Genomic DNA, 17,397 nt, shown 5'->3' on the forward strand with positions numbered 1-17,397 from the left:
ATGGAAAATATCTATGTACAAACACATGCAAATTCTAATATTAGTTTACTTTGTTGAGTTAATTAAAGAGAAATAATAGTAATTAGTAATTATGCTAACTTTAGGCAGGGACTATAAGTAGAACCATTTTACAGTTCAGCAAACTGAGACACAGAAGTAAGAAAATTATTAATTATAGATTAATACATAATTCCAGCTTTTTGAGATAACAAAATTATAAGAGTTGACCTCAGCAAAACACCATTTAGTATCTTTGCCATATATGTATGTGGTTATATCCACAAAACAGGGAAAATGGAATTCACAGCAAGGAATAAGGTTAGGCATTTAAGGTGTGAAGAGTCTCTCTTTTTTTAAAAACTGAGTTCTAGCTCTGGGTCTTTTTCAAAATTAACACCACATCTTCTGAATGTCTTTGTCTTTAGAATTTCTTAGGGGAAAATAATGAAAGCCTGAAAATGTACTTTTCTGCTAAATTTTCACCTGTGGTACATCACTTACCACTTCTGATCAAGTGTCCTCAACTATAAAATGGGGATTATAATATCTGCCCTGTTTTACTCATGTAACTGTGAGAAAAAAGTAAAAAAGAAAAGTGTGTGGAAGTATCTTGGAAACTGCATGCTATATACACTGGCATATTTTAAAAGACTATCTTTACAAATTAATATATACTTACACATATATACATATGTTTATAGTTCATTTTTCTACTTTTAATACTCAAAGATACAGTGTGTACTGCTACAACACGTTTCTTTTACACAACAAGTTTCATATGTAATGGCTAAAAAGGGTAATGATGTTGGAGTAATGCAGACATCATCATGGCTTATGCACAGCTTTTCCTAAGACATTAATGGTTGGAAGAAATCAGGGACAAACTTTCACACAATTAAAAAGAATACCTTTGTTTGTTGGTTTGAAGCTATGATGTACCCCAGAAAAGCCATGTCCATTAATCCTCATTCAGTATTGCTGGGTAGAATTTTTTTGATTATTTCAATGGAGATATGACTGACACAATTGTGGGTGGTAACTTTTGATTAGGTGATTTCCATGGAGATGTGTCTCTACCCATTCAAGAACTGCTTACTGGAGACCTTGGAGAGGGAACCTTTTTGAAAAAAGTTTTAGAGCCAACAGAACCAACAGAGTCGTGGGGAAGCCTTTGAAGACTCCTGGAGAGAAAGCTAGCAGACTTCGCCACGTACCTTTTCAGCTGAGAGAGAAACCCTGAACTTCATTAACCTTTCTTGAGTGAAGGTAACCTCTCGTCCAAAGGCAACTGGGACATTTTCATAGCCTTGTCTTAATTTGGACATTTTCACAGCCTTAGAACTGTAAACTCGCAACTTAATATATTCCCACTTTTAAAAGCTGCTCTGTTTCTGTATATCACATTCCAGCAGCTCACAAACTAAAACATTTAGAAACATATTAAGATCTTAAGCAAAAAAAGGTGAAAACCAAACCAAGAGCTTTTCTTTATTGCTATTTATGGCTATTTTAGTAGCCAAAGTTATTACGTTTTCCTCTATGATAGGCTGCAGGGATATGGATTACTAAAGAAGGCTTCCCATTAATAAGGTATGGTTTTGGTAAAATGGCTGTATAAAAATGTTCATAATGGTTGGAAGAGAATATTGTCAAGGAAGATGCACACATGTCCAAGTATAAACTTGAAAAGGACTGAGTGATTCTAGGCACAGAAAGTATGAGAGAAGTACAGAACTTATCATTATCACTGGAATCCCTCAACTCTTCCTTATTTTACCTACATGATACAGTCTTACGTAATTCATGAGACAAGATTTTTAAATATAAGATAAAAAGGGAAGAGGATATAAGAGAAATCTCAGAATGATATAAACTCATTGATGTACTGCTCAAAGTTGGAGTTTTGTGGGATACCCAAAGGAGAAAATACCATATTTAAGTAACTTAAATTTAATCTTTCAGAGTCATGTTAACCTAGTAACATGGTTAATATTCTTTTTTATCATGTTTTTTAGAGATAAACAAATAACCTAAACAGAAAAAATAATGATTTAAATACAGATAAACGCTTATATTTATGACATAATTTATACTGACCCAAACCTAAAAGCCAGATATTTTAGGAAGATTTTCTTATAAAGTTATTCAATAGGATATCTTTAAATATAGAACATCCTTATGAGTTTTAAACAGCACTTAGTATATATAATTCAAATACCAAACATTTGTAAAAACATATGAATGGCATAACCATAAACATATTTATATTTATATCAATTGCTATTGAACCCATATTATTCATATTAAAGTATGCATAGCTATGGCCTCACTAACAGTGGAAAAAAGCTAATGTGTAATTGTGTAAGTCGTGGAAATTATTTTATAAGTTCTACTATATATATATATATCTGTTGAAGAGAAACTACCAAAGAAAATATTATAACTAATGGATTATATGCTCATTCATTGTAAATTTTTATATTTTTCCTGTGGTACTTCCTTAATACATCAACTTTGGGTCTGTTCAACTTTAAATAGTACTAAGTAATGAACGCTGACATTTAAGATGCATTATCCACAGACTGTGAAAGACCAAGGTTAAATATGTTCAAGAAAAAAAGAATGAAAAGAAATGATCACCTTCTCCCCTTCCATTACCTAGATTAAATGCCACTGTCTTTTCTCTTCTTAATCATTTCTTGTGTATTATAATGTGGGTACATTTTCCACCATTTAAATGAGGACAATTAAAAAAATGAGAAAAATCAGAGACAGAAAATTTAAGCTTTGACCCTCATTACTTGGCAGAGTGATAATAATCATTCTTTGCGACAAGCACTACCTCTTTCTCTTTTCATAGGAGACAGTATGCGTTATCTTTGAAAGAAACTGAGAGTTAAGTGGATGTGCATTTAGCCTGAACAAAAGGAGGGCCAAAGAATATTGTGTAGTTCTTTGAAATATGCATTTCCACTCTTGAGAAACAAAGCAAACCAACCTCTGCCAATATGATCTGCTCGAAAGTCTATGAATATAAGAAATAGGAGAAGAATGTATAGAATTTCCATAAAGTAAATATTTTGATTAGAACGCAGAATTTTATGAATCGTCTGAGTTGAGAATTTGATCTCCCATATGGAATGTTTAGGAACTCACTCATGACTTCTAAAATCAATATTTCATTTCAAAGCACTAACATCGTACATGTGGAAAATGTTATATTCCAGAGGTTCTTGAAAACTGTTACGTGGGAAGAATAAATGATGATAGAGTTTGACTGTAAAGAAGCTGCTATAGATTCAGGTTGGTATTCTTTGATAATTTGCTAATAATAATTATCAGACAATGGACTGTTTAGGCAGGCTGTCAGTATAAAGTAATAAAAAGAACAGGAGGCTTTGAGCCACAAAAAACAACTGAATAAAACTTGCTTCAAATCCTAATTTTGCCACATTCATGATCTTGAGGAAATATATGTGATATATTTTAGTTTTAGTTTCCTTATCTTAAAATGGTAATAATGATATTTACCTTCCATGCTTTCTATAAGGATTAAAGATGGTATCTAAACATCTTTTGCATGGGGCCTGCTAAACAAAGACACTTAGCAAAAGCTAGATAAAATTGAAAGTCATTTTTAAGAAAATATGCTCAATATTAAAAATGAGAAGATATAGGGAAAAGACAGCAAAAAGACCAATCAGAATTCAGCATTATTTAGAAATGAGAAAGTCTCCTCATATTTTGCTAGGCAGAAAACTAAGTTGCAAAGAAATTAAATGACTCATCCAAAAGGTGGAATTCATGCACACTATATAAACTCAAACAATTTATTTCTTCCCCTTTTCCTGCCTTGACTTAATCCATTCCTGATGGCAAACTCTGGGTTGATGGATTTGTTTGGTTATTCAGTCACTCATTTCCCCTACCAATAATGAAGCACTCACTGTGAAAAAGCAAAACAATACAGAAGGAGTTCTCACCAGCAAGGAATTTACAGTCTAATGGAAAATACAATAAAGTAAACATTTGTAATCTGGTGTGATCACGTGTTACAACAAAGGAGTGCATAGAATTATGTGGAAGTATATCTTGAAATATAAATAGAGCTTTCCTAGTTGGACAAAGAAACTAAAGGCACTGTCAAACTGTGTAAAAAGTCATAGAGGGATGACTGAGTGGCTGCTATTTTTTCAGTATAAAGTAGATGGCATATCTCAAACACTGAATCGCTATCTAAGGGGTGGGTGGCTTAGAATGAATATAGAAAGATAAGTAGTAAGCAGATCATGAAGACTTTTTCATGCTTTGCTAGGGAATGTGAAATTTCAACAATTTGAATGACAAATAATGAGAGAATTTTAGACAGAAGAGAACCGTTTTTAAATAGTAATTCACAAAGTTCACTTTTGGGGCAGAGTGGAAAAGCAACTAAAGGAACTTATGAGAAGGAAGAGGAGGTAAAGAACAGGGGTCAGAATAGAAAATGTTGATAGATCCAATATCCAGATATGAAATCTGCCTGTTATGGGGCTTGATGAAGAGCATGGACTCTTAGATAATGCCCAAGGTACAAATATCAAGACAAGAGGCTATGATCCCTTGGGCTCCACTTAGTACACGACTTTAAACAATATCTCCTATTGTATGCTAAAAGGACAACGTGTGCACAAGAAACTGGTGATGATATTTTCTTGACTATTAGAAAAGAGTAACTGAAATATTGCACTCACTCTGAATGTATCAATTAATTATATTCTACCATTCAACAAGTAATTATAGGGAAAAAAAACAGCTGGCAAACAGCTCACTTCCATCAAGAAGACCAAATTGTGGGACTCTAATATACATCATATTCATCAAATGATGAGAATACCTGCATTAAAATGAATAATGCTCCCCAGTTAGAATAGCTTATTGGGAAAACTTTAATTAGCCCTGTTCATTTGGCATTCAAACAGTATTCCATTGCTCACTCAACAAATATTTTCAGAACAATTCTTATTGTAAAAGCTAGTTGATATGAGGACCACACAAATGAATCAGACATTGTTCAGTATATGAGTGGTATATTTTTAACCTCTATTTTCTTAAGGTATTGAATATTCAATAAGCCACTTAGCAAATTATTTATCCAAATACTCACTTCTAACTTGCAAATCTTATTTCAGGATCGGTGGTCTAAAATGTAGTGAAAGTCAGAACTCTCCTAAATAGCATATAAAAACATTCGTACAAAAATTAGGAAAATGTGAAGAAATGACAATATGATCAACTTTGTGTAAGGCATATGGAGAACCCTTGGACAAGTCTGCAGAAGTGGACATGGATTTGGATTTTGCTAGAAATTAGCTGGACTAATAAGGAGAAATTAGCTGGACTAATCAGGAAAGCTTCAGGGAGATAAGTATAGGTGGAGGACCAAAATTCACTAGAAGTTCAAGGAAGATAAATTCAGGGAGGAGGTACAAAAGCAGAGAGGCATGATAGAGCATGCCACATACTGGAAAGTAATATAATTTGTGGTACAGTTTCTGTCTTGCTGCATTAGACCTTTATTAACTGTGGCATGGGTAAGTTTAACACGAAAGAGTAGAAAATGGGAAGAGAAGATGGTACTGATTTAAATGCCTCAGCTCAGCTCATTTTTCTTCAGGGACAGCAAAATTAAAAAAAAAATTAAAATCTTTTATCTTTAATAACAGTATACCTTTCTGGACTACATTGTATTAAGGTCTAGGCATATTAAAGTGGTATTGATATTTACCAAAAAAATATCTACAATGGAGGCTACCTCCCACAGAATTACAGAATTACACGTTAATGAAGAAGTTTCTCCAAAGTGTGCTGGGGATTTTGGAGATATGCTAAGCAAATCTTAAAAACTATTATAGATATCAAGAAGCTTGTAACCTGTTTTTATCTCTGAACAGTCATCAGCACAGGAACTTGGTAAATGTTTATTATACTAAATTAGATATACATGAATAGGAAATAAAAATAACATGGGTAGCAATTCAAGGTTATAAAAGCTGAAATAGATATAGATGTGGATAGAATGGATATAAAGAAGGAATTAAATTACTGACATCTTCAGGACTCCCTATCTGGTTAAACAGAAGGATTGGGGAAGGAAGAGAAGGCACAGGAAGAGGAATTGACTTAGACTAGGAAAAGGGGGTGATGGGCACACAGAGGCCACAGTAAATCCAGGCTAATGGGATACATCTGTGGTTGCAATGAGTCTTAGATTTTCTGTTATAGTTGAATATCTGTCCCACTGATTCACTAGTATTTTCGATATCATGATTTAGGTTTGTGTTTCAAAAAAATATGACCACAGACAGGTCTTCAGAAAACCACGTCTTCTGACACTTCCAATGAAGACTTAGAGGAAGTGGGGTTTACAAATCGCCGAAGGCCACTTCCTTCAAGGCCAGTCTTCCTCTGAGCCACTCAAGTACCTGTTACAGTTTGTATTGACTCACACATTCATCAGAGAATTTTCTGCATTTAACCCATCTCTATGGATGAAGAAAGGACTCATAGTCTGTCAGGTACCAGATACTCTACACGGGATAGCCATAAAATAGTGATGCTAAAATCACCAAATCATCTCAGCCTCATTTGAACAATAGACCCTCTATATATCATTCCCACGCTCTAATTGACCACTGAGCAAAAACAAAACAAAACAAAACAAAACAAAACATTTAATTTATTATCTATTTCTTTTATAAATCGGGGTGTCCATTTGTCACTGAAAACATTGTTTAATCTTCTGAGAAAAAAATATTCCTTTAAATACAAGCGACTTAAAAGAAAATACAAGCAACTTAAGGCAGAATAAAAAAACACTTTATACTTAAGCTATTCCAACCCATATATGTTTCCAAGCATAAATATTTCAGGCATGAGAATGCAAGTTAAATCAACAGATAATTTTTAAAAGAAAAAGAACTACCTTGGTATATATTTTTTCAAGTTACATTCTGAATTATTAAATATTAGCAAAACATCTGAGATTCTAATTCTGAACACCAAGGAGTTTGGATAAAGTAAATTAATATTTAATATAACCAACATATAAAAAGGAAATAACCACTAATGAATCGTTTTCTGCTCTCATTATTCCCTTCATCAACCAAATGTAGCAAAATAAATTCTATTGGCATGACTACAGTCCTGTAATAGTATGTGTCTTTCAAATAACTTTATGGATGCTAAATTGCACACTGATTCTGATGTTGATAATTGCATATTTGAAATATTACTATGAATAATGACTCTTATTATGATTACAATTTATTAAACGCTATGTGTAAGTGTTTATGCTCTACCAAATAAAGTGATTATATATAATATATATATTATGTATATGCATAATATATATATATATATATCCCATGTTATTGTCTCCAATTTATTTATAAGGAAAAGGAAGCTTAAATAAATTAAGCAACACAACGGTAAATCTTTGAGCTGAGATTTGAATCTCCAAAACCTTTACTCTTCTTTCCTGTTTCTAAAAAAATGATTTATTCTTTGCAACAAGATAAATCCTTAAATTGGCTTCCTATGCTAGCCTTTATATTCCTCCTATAAACTAAACATCAACCAGACAAAGCACAAGCCTGATACCAAGAAGAGTCTGTACTTCTTGTCTGCTTTTTCCCCACAGTGTTTGATACTATTTGGAGCCAGTGGAGAGACAAGTGTGCATGTCCAACTATGCAAGTGAGTCATTTCTATCATCTCCCATGTTGAAGATAAGTAAATACTAAAGGGTATCTAGTAGGATTCTTTCCTCTGAGAAACCTTATTTTTCAGTGAGTAAAGATAATTTCTTTCCTCAAAGGGAGATATATTTGAGAGAGAGGATGAATTAAGGATTTTTTAAAATTCCTTTTGGTCTCTTTTTAGTGCTTCAAATATTTTCTTCCATAAATCACAATTATAGTTCAAATGGGAATTGAAGGGATCTAAGTGAGAGAGAAGAGAGAGAGGAGGAAGTTAAGTAAAAGCAAATAAAAACTTCTTCAGTAAGATCCCTAAAACTTTCAGAGCCATCTGGCTATTCAAAACAACATGAAGAGGTCTGGGCATGAGAAAGAAACTAAGTGACACCAAGGCATTATATTTTGGAATGAATGCTGGAATGAGGAAAATATTAAGTATTATGTAATTTTTATAATATTTGACTTGTTAAAATGAAACCACAAATTGCTTCTATATATTACAATAGCTCTGTAAACCCAATGTAATCTACATGCAAATAATGAATTTTTACCACAATAATCCTAAAAATCATATGTAGTAGGCATTGTGGAAAGCATTTTTTGTATTGCATTTAATTTAAACAAAAAACATAGTTTGTATAATAAGAGGTTAACTCACACAAGGACGCGTAGCAAAGGAATGACAAACCCAGAATTTTAACCCAAGCAGTGTGATTCCACAGCCAGAATACTTAACCTCTACACACTCATAATCATAAGAAGCAATAATATTTTTTTAAACTTTTTTTTACTAAGACTTTGTATATAACTCCAGACAATTTTAAGGACTGACATATCAATATGTTGGTTGGACTCTCAATAAGGGAAAAAACCCTAGGGAATATAATATTAATTCAACATTAAGTTAGTTATCCATTAGGGGCTTCTGTGCCCAAAGCTACACAGCCACAATATTGTCTCACAGAAAGCATGAAGGAATTCAGTTTCAAAGTCAAGTTCAAAGTTGGCAAAGCATGGAAACTGCCCATTGCCAGTCACGAATCCAGGAAGGAAAACTGATAGGAGGAGTGGCAAAAAATGCAACCAATTGCTTCATCATTGGAAATAACTGTTTTCTCGATGTTATGTAAATAATCAATAAAAAGCACAGGGCTTGATTAATTGCTAGCAGACATCACAAACCAAATTATCTCCTGTCAGTATTCCCAGTGTAGCACTGGATTCTGTTTGGGATGCAAGAAGGCACAGAAATTTACCTAGTCCTGCATGTAGTTTAGTGATGGTTTTCTGGGGAAACATATACATATGACAGCTGCCCCAGTAACTATACATATAGGGCTTCCTCTGTTATTTTTTAATTGGAATGCTGTCATATGAGACATAGGAAAGATGGAAACATATTTAGATTCCTTTATTTCATAAACAAATAAAATACTTACATTATTAAGAGAAGAGCATACTGGTTTCGGTCCGTAAAATCTTTGGGAAAGGACAACTGTAAAGGAAGTTCTTTTAAAGAAAGAGCACAATATTAAAGATGGGGAGTCATTTACATGTAAAACAATAAGATGCAGAGAAAGTTGGTTTTGAATAATATGCGATGCACAAAACTTTACCATAATCATCAATATGAAGCATTTTAATTTCTGACTTTACTATCTTCTTCTTCAGGAGAGCTTCCTTCAGCAGAGAATTGTTTTCCAATATAAAATACTCTGTAAACCAAAAAGGGTAGTGTAAGTAAAAACTGCTATTAGATGATTAAGAATCGATGTAATACAACAAATACTTATCCAGCTGTTACCATTTGGCAGGCACTTTACTAGGAACTGATGAAACTCTTAAAATTTCTCCCCTGACTTAGTACAATAGTTTTTAACCAGTGAAATTTTCTCCAGTTGGTCCAATACATTGGAATTGGCATTTAATTTCCAAAACACAAAACTGCTCATTTTGCTATTCTGTTTAAGACTATCTAAAGGGATGCAAAATTATCCAGCATCCAATGGGATGAAATTCACAGTATCTGGCACCTAATACATAATTAATAGATGTGCAAAAAGAAAAAAACAGAACAGTAAATACTACCCATGATGAAGACAAATTTAACAAATAGAGACAGATTCAGAGGTGACACAAATGGCACAAATTAGTAGACAAGGACCTTAAAGTAGAGATTATAATTATATTCTATATGCTTAATAGCATAGAAAAAAGAATGACCCTTAAGAAGAATCATGAAAGATACAAAGACCAAAATAAATTTCTAGTAATGAAATTTCTAGTAAATTTGCTAGTAGTTTCACTTGTAAATTTCTAGTAATGGAAGACTGGAGATGAAAAACACATGAAAACCATAAGATATGAGACAGAAAATGAATTGGATACAAATAATAACAGGTTAGATACTGCACAAGAAAATATTAATGAACTTTATAATATAGCAATAGAAATAACAAAAATGAAAAACAAAAAAGACTTGAAGAAATGAAGAAATAGCAGTCACTTGCTGGAATTTTTACAGATATTGCATTAAATCATAGATGCAATTTTGGGGACCATATACTAAAGATAGTGAGCTTTATCTTTATACTAAATATTTAATACAATTTAAGTTTTTCTAAATTTCTCCCAGCAATGCCTTACAAATTTTATTTTAGGGGTCTTGCACATGTCTTATTAGATTTATTATTGATAATGCATGATTTTTAATGTTATTTTAAATTATATTTTTCATTGCTAGTTTATGAAAGAAATTTGACTTTTGTGCATTGAATTATACCTGCAATCATGATGAACTCACTTATTATCTGTAATAGTTTATGTGTGTTTGTGTAGGTATGTAGTAATTTTTTTAATACAATTTGTCTTCACAAATAGTGCTTTACTTCTTTTATATTTTTTCTTGTCCCGTTTACTGGCTAACAATTCTAATATAATGCTGAATAGATGTGGTGAAAACAGGTATTCTTGTCTTTTCACCCTATCTTTAGGGGGCAAAGCATTCAGTCTTTTACCATTAAATATGATGTTAACTGTAGTATTCTCATAGATAACATTTACCAAGGTAAGGAATTCATTTTTTCTTATCTTGGTGAGATATTATTGCTATTACTATTAATGTCTCTCAAATTTATCAAAAGATTTTCTAAATCTTCAGATTGTCAGTGTAATATGGTGAGTTTTATTGATTGATTGTCAATGTCACAATAACTCTGGGTTCCTGGCATAAACTACAGGATCATAATGTATACTCCTGTTTAGAAATTTCTGGGTTTGACTTGCTAGCACCTTGTTAAGGATTTCTGCATCTACATTCATGTGAAATTAGATTTTTTTATCTTTGTAATGTCTATATCTGGGTTTGGAATTTGTATAATGTATGGTCTCTCCCCCTCCTCTATTTTCTGAATGAAAATATGTATGTATTAAACCACTTGTGTAATTTTAGTTTGTGTTTGAAACAATCGACCAGTAAAGCAAAGTAGAGCTGGAATTTTCTTTGTGGGAAGAATGTTAATTGTAAATTGAACTTTTTATAAACAATGGGATATTTAGATACTATATATTTTTTGAGTGAATGTACAGCAGTTTTGTTTTTTAAGGAATTTATCCATTTAACCATACATGTCAAACTTACTAGCATAAAATTATTTATAATATTCCATTATTATGTTTCAAATCCCTGTGGTATCTGTATTAATATCATCTCTTTCATTAGTGAAAGTGATATTGATATTTGATTTCTTTCTTTTTCTGTGTGATTCCATGTAGAATTTTATCAATTTTTTGGTCTTCACAAGAAAGATCTTTGGGTTTTATATATTTTCCCTACAGCTTGTCTATGTACTCTTTGATTCCCAAATGTATTATTTCCTTCCTTTGACTTTGCATTAACTTGGTTGTCTTTTACTAGTCGCTTAAAGTAGAGGCTTAGATCATTGGTTTTAAAATTTTACTAGAGCCATAAATTTGCTTTTAACCATTAGTTTAGCTGCATCCCACAAATTTGGATCTGTTGTGTTTTCATTTTTTTTTTTTTTTGGTTAAATGTATTTTCTAATTCTTTAAAATTTCTTCTTTCTTCTTTTAAAATTCTTTAAAATTTCTTTCTTTCTAATTCTTTAAAATTTCTTCTTTGATAGAATCAAAGAAGAAATCCTATGTGGTAATGTCCTAATGTTTGAATGTTTTTCAGATAGCTCTCTGTTACTGATTTCTAGCTTAATTCTATTTTATTCAAAGGACACTATGATTCTAGTCATTTTATATTTGCAGAGGCTTTTTATGGAAGAGGACTGGTCTTCCTTGGTAAACGTTCCAAGTGCACTTAAAATATATATTCTGCCGATGTTTGGGTGGAGTGGTCTACAAAGGCTGCTAATCTCAACTCAGTAAATGGTGTTCAAATCTATATCACAAATAGATTTTCTGTTCACTTGTTATGAATTACCAAGAGCAAACTGAAATCGATAACAAGAGTTGTGGGTCTATTTCTTCCTTTAGCGCTGCTAATTTGTGCTTCCTATATTTTTGAGTTCTACTATTAGGTGCATAGACAATCATAGGACTTGTTATCTCTTACTGATGAATAGATCCATTTACTATTACAGAATATCTATTTTTCTATGTGGTAATATTCCTTGTTCCTGAAGTGTTTTTACCGGATATTATTAAAGCTACTCTACATTTCTCATTATTTGTGCTTACATGATGAATCTTTTTCACTCTTTATTGTTAAGCCATCTGTGTCTTCATATAAACATAGTGTTTCTTTTACAGAGAGAGATAGCATACTAATTGCATCTTTATATCATGACTGACAATATCTGATTCTTAATTGGACTGCTCAGATGATTTTACATTTACTATAATTACTGATATTTGTGCACATAAATCTAATTTTACCCTCTGTTATCCTTTGCTCCATAATTTTTGTGTCTTTCTTTTGCCCTCTTTGATATTGTTATATTATTTTATTCATGATTTCACTTTATCTACTATTGGAATATCAAAACACTTATTTAGTCTTTACTCTAGGTTTTGCCAAAAGTATTTTAATCTCCAATACTCTACCTCAAATACTGTTATGTCATATGTCATGGTCAGGTTCATGTGTCAACTTGGCCAAGTGGGGGTTGGGCAAGTGCTGGCTTGTCTATTGTGATGAGGACATTTCATAGAATTAAATCATGATCATGTCAGCTGCATCCACAGCTGATTCCACTTGTAATCAGCCAAAGGGGCATGTCTTCTGCAATGAGTGATGCTTAATCTAATTACTGAAAGACTTATAAGGAGGATTCAGAAGAGACAGGTTCTTCCTGTTTTGGCTGGTGAGCCTCTCCTGTGGAGTTCATCCAGACCCTCCATTGAATCTTCGGCTTCACAGCCTACTCTGTGGATTTTGGACTCTGCATTCCGGCGGTCACGTGAGACACTTTTATAAATTTTATATTTGTGAGAATTCCCTGTTGATTTTGTTTCTCTAGAGAACCCTAACTAATACATCTTGGTACCAGGAGTGGGTCTTAAGAACCAGAATCTTAAAAATGGATTTTTATGAATGGTTTTCTTTTTTTTTTTTTTTAACATGGGCAGGTACCGGGAATTGAACCCGGGTCCTCGGGCATGGCAGGCAAGCACTCTTATCTGCTGAGCCACCGTGGCCCGCCCTTATGAATGGTTTTCTAATCTGATTAGACACAAAGACACTAAAGACTCTGATTCCCAGAATCAGAATGACATTCCCAATCCATGTGGTGAGTTGGCAAAAGAAATAATCAAAAACCACCATTTGATTCTCCTAATGCTTTGCTTGTTTGAAGCCAGGCTCTGGGGGAAAATATTTTTGACACCTTTACAGAGTTTTATAGAAATTAGAGGTATAGAGATGTTGGTTGGTTGTTGTTAGTTACACTGGCTGCATTAAAGGGTGGAAGGGATGGGCTTAAAGTTTTAAACGAGAAGCTCAAGCGCCGTCTGAAAGATGTAGATGCTTCTATGAGTATCCTGAAGGAAAATCTTATTTCCTATAGCCGTAGACTTGAGATCTCTGAAAATCAGACTCAGAATTTTATTGTTAGAGTAGCAACGTAACAACGTAAACTGAAATCTCAATCTTGAATGGTGTCTGCCGTTAAAGTGAGGGCATTGATTGGAAAGGAGTGGGACCCTGAAAAATGGAATGGTGACATATGGATTGATAATGATGTTGGGGGTAAGGTTGAAACCCTAGGTCATGCTGACTCTTCTCTAGATAACCCTGTAATAGTCTGCCCTGTAATAACCGCCCCACCTCCAGCCTGCCTTGAGGAGTCGGCTACCCAACCTCCTCCTGAAGGGATCAGTGCTAGAGTGATTAATCCTATTTCACTGGATGAAACTGAAAATGAATGCTCTGAAGCAAATGGCTTGGAAGATATTTCTAATTCTTTTCATGATCCACCCCCACCACCCCTCATTTCATTCAGACCTATAACTAGACTAAAGCCCCAACAGGCCCCTAAAGGAGAGGTACAAAGTATCACACATGAGGAGGTACATTACACTCCAAAAGAACTGTGTGAGTTTTCCTATTTATGATGACAGAAATCAGGGGAATATGTGCGGCAATGGATTTTAAGGGTGTGGGATAATGGTGGGAGGAATATAAGGCTGGATCAGGCTGAATTTATTGATATGGGCCCACTAAGCAGAGATTCTGCATTCAATGTTATAGCTCAAGAGGTAAGAAAAGGTATTAACAGTTTGTTTGGATGGTTGGTTGAAACATGGATCAAGAGGTGGCTGACATTACCTGAGGTTGAAATGTGAGAACTGTCCTGGTATAATGTAGATGAGGGGATCCAGAGGCTTAGAGAGATTAAAATGTTAGAGTGGATTTATCATGCAAAGCCTGCTCTTACACACCAGGAATGTCCAGAGGATGCACCTTTTACCAGAACAGTGAGAAATAAATTTGTGAGACTAGCACCATCATCCCTAAAGAGCTCTGTGGTTGTACTTGTCTGTAGATCAGATATTACTGTGGGAACTGCTGTCAGTGAGCTGGAATCCTTAGACACAATGGGGATGACAGGATCCCGAGTTTGCAGAAGCCAAGTGGCAGCACTTAATCACCAAAGACAGGGTAGACGTGGCTATTATAATAGACAGCAAACTCAAAGCAGGCATTAAAATTATATGACATACAGAGATTTGTGGCATTGGCTAGTAAATCATGGGGTATCTAGAAATACAATAGAAGGACAGTCTACTAAATTCTTGTTTGAGCTGTATAAACAAAAGAATTCTGGATCAAGTAAACAGAAGTCTGACTTGAATTACAAAAACAAGATTCATGGCCCCTTAATCAATTTCCAGACTTGAGAGAGTTTACAGATCCAGAGCCCCTTGAATGAAGGGGAGGCCAGGTCCCTTTGGGGGAGAACCCTGTTACACTGCCACAAATTTATATGGTTGATCTTCCTCCAAGCCTTCCCCAAGGAGACTGATGGCCTTTTACCAGCAAAACTGTGCATTAGGGAAAAGGGAATGATCAGATATTTCCGGGATTATTAGACACTGGTTCAGAAGTGACATTAATTCCAGGGGACCCAACACATCACTCTGGTCCACCAGTCAGAGTGGGGGCTTATGGAGGCCAGGTGATCAATGGAGTTTTAGCTCAAGTCCATCTCACAGTGGGTCCAGTGGGCCCCCAGAACCATTCTGTAGTTATTTCCCCAGTTCCAGAATGTATAATTGGTATGGACATGCTGAGCAACTGGCAGAATACCCACACTGGCTCTCTAACTCATGCAGTGAGGGCTATTATGGTGGGAATGGCCAAGTGGAAACCACTAGAACTGCCCCTACCTAGCAAAATAGTAAATCAGAGCAATACTGGATTCCTGGAGGGATTGCAGAGATTACTGCCACTCTTAAGGACTTGAAGGATGCAGGGGTGGTGATTCCCACCACATCCCCATTTAACTCTCCTATCTGGCCTGTGCAAAAAACAGATGGGTCTTGGAGTATGACAGTAGATTATCATAAGCTCAACCAGGTGGTAACACCAATTGCAGCTGCTGTTCCAGATATGGTATCATTGCTTGAGCAAATTGGTACATCCCCTGGTACCTGGTACACAGCTTTTGACCTGGCAAATGCTTTTTTCTGAATAGCTATTAGTAAGGACCACCAGAAACAGTTTGCTTTCAGCTGGCAAAGTCAGCAATATAGTTTCACTGTCCTAACTCAGGGATATATCAACTCTCCAGCCCTATGCCATAATCTTGCCTGCAGGGACCTTGATTGTTTCTCCCTCCTATGAGACATCACACTGGTCCATTATATTGATGATATCATGTTGATTGGACCTAATGAGCAAGAAGTCACAACTACTCTAGATTTACTGGTAAAGCATTTGTGTGTCAGAAAATTGGAGATAAATCCAACAAAAATACAGGGGCCTTCTACCTCAGTGAAATTTCTAGGTGTCCAGTGATGTGGAGCATGTTGATATATCCCTTCTAAGGTGAAGGATAAGTTGCTGCATCTGGCCCTCCTACAACCAAAAAAGAGGCATAATGCCTAGTTGGTCTTTTGGATTTTGGTGACACCATATTCCTCACTTGGGTGTGCTACTCCAGCCCATTTATTGAGTGACCAGAAAAGCTGCTAATTTTGAGTGGGGACCTGAACAAAAGGAGGCTCTGTGACAGGTCCAGGCTGCCATATAAGCTGTTCTGCCACTTGGGCCGTATGATTCAGCAGATCCAATGGTGCTGGAAGTGTCAGTGGCAAATAGGGATGCTGTCTGGAGCCTTTGGCAGGCCCCTATAGGAGAATCACAACACAGACCCTTAGGATTTTGGAGCAAAGCCTTACCATCTGCTGCAGATAACTACTCTCCTTTTTCAGAAACAGCTTTTTGCATGCTACTGGGCCTTAGTAGAGACTGAACGCTTAACCATGGGCCACCAAGTTACTATGAAACTTGAGTTGCCTATCATGAGCTGGGTGTTGCCTGACCCACCAAGCCATAAAGTTGTGTGTGTGCAGCAGTACTCTATTGTAAAATGGAAATGGTATATACAAGATAGAGCCAGAGCAGGTCCTGAAGGCACAAGTAAGTTATATGAAGAAGTGGCCCAAATGCCCATGGTCTCCACTCCCGCCACATTACCTTCTCTTTCACAAACCAGAGCTATGGCCTCTTGGGGAGTTCCTTGCAGTGAATTGACAGAGGAAGAGAAAACTCGGGCCTGGTTTACAGATGGTTCAGCACGATATGCAGGTACCACCCGAAAGTGGACAGCTACAGCATTACAACCCCTTTCTGGGGTGTCCTTGAAGGACAGTGGTGAGGGGAAATCCTCCCAGTGGGCAGAATTTTGAACAGTGCACCTGGTTGTTCATTTTGCTTGGAAGGAAAACTGGCCAGAGGTGCATTTGTATACTGACTCATGGGCTGCTGCTAATTGTTTGGCTGGATGGTCAGGGACTTGGAAAGACTATAATTGGAAAATTGGTGACAAAGAGGTCTGGGGAAGAAGTATGTGGATAGACCTTTCTGAGTGGGCTAAAAGCATGAAGATATTTGTGTCCCATGTTAATGCACACCAGAGGGTGACTTCAGCAGAGGAAGATTTTAATAATCAAGTGAATAAGA

The 17,397-nt window shown here is 35.2% G+C and overlaps 1 protein-coding gene across 1 annotated transcript in view; it reads right to left on the reverse strand.

Moving 5' to 3' along the window:
• The window catches only part of DPP10 (dipeptidyl peptidase like 10), a 696,759-nt gene that overhangs the window by 40,856 nt on the left and 638,506 nt on the right, over positions 1–17,397 (reverse strand). Inside the window, exons 18-19 of the mRNA XM_077151923.1 lie at positions 9,356–9,454; positions 9,179–9,248 (exon numbers count right to left, since the gene is read on the reverse strand). Coding sequence (XP_077008038.1) covers positions 9,179–9,248; positions 9,356–9,454 — 169 coding nt within the window. The remainder of the gene's footprint in view (positions 1–9,178; positions 9,249–9,355; positions 9,455–17,397) is intronic.

The sequence above is a fragment of the Tamandua tetradactyla genome, chromosome 3, assembly GCF_023851605.1.
Source record: "Tamandua tetradactyla isolate mTamTet1 chromosome 3, mTamTet1.pri, whole genome shotgun sequence".
Taxonomy (NCBI): Eukaryota; Metazoa; Chordata; class Mammalia; order Pilosa; family Myrmecophagidae; genus Tamandua; species Tamandua tetradactyla.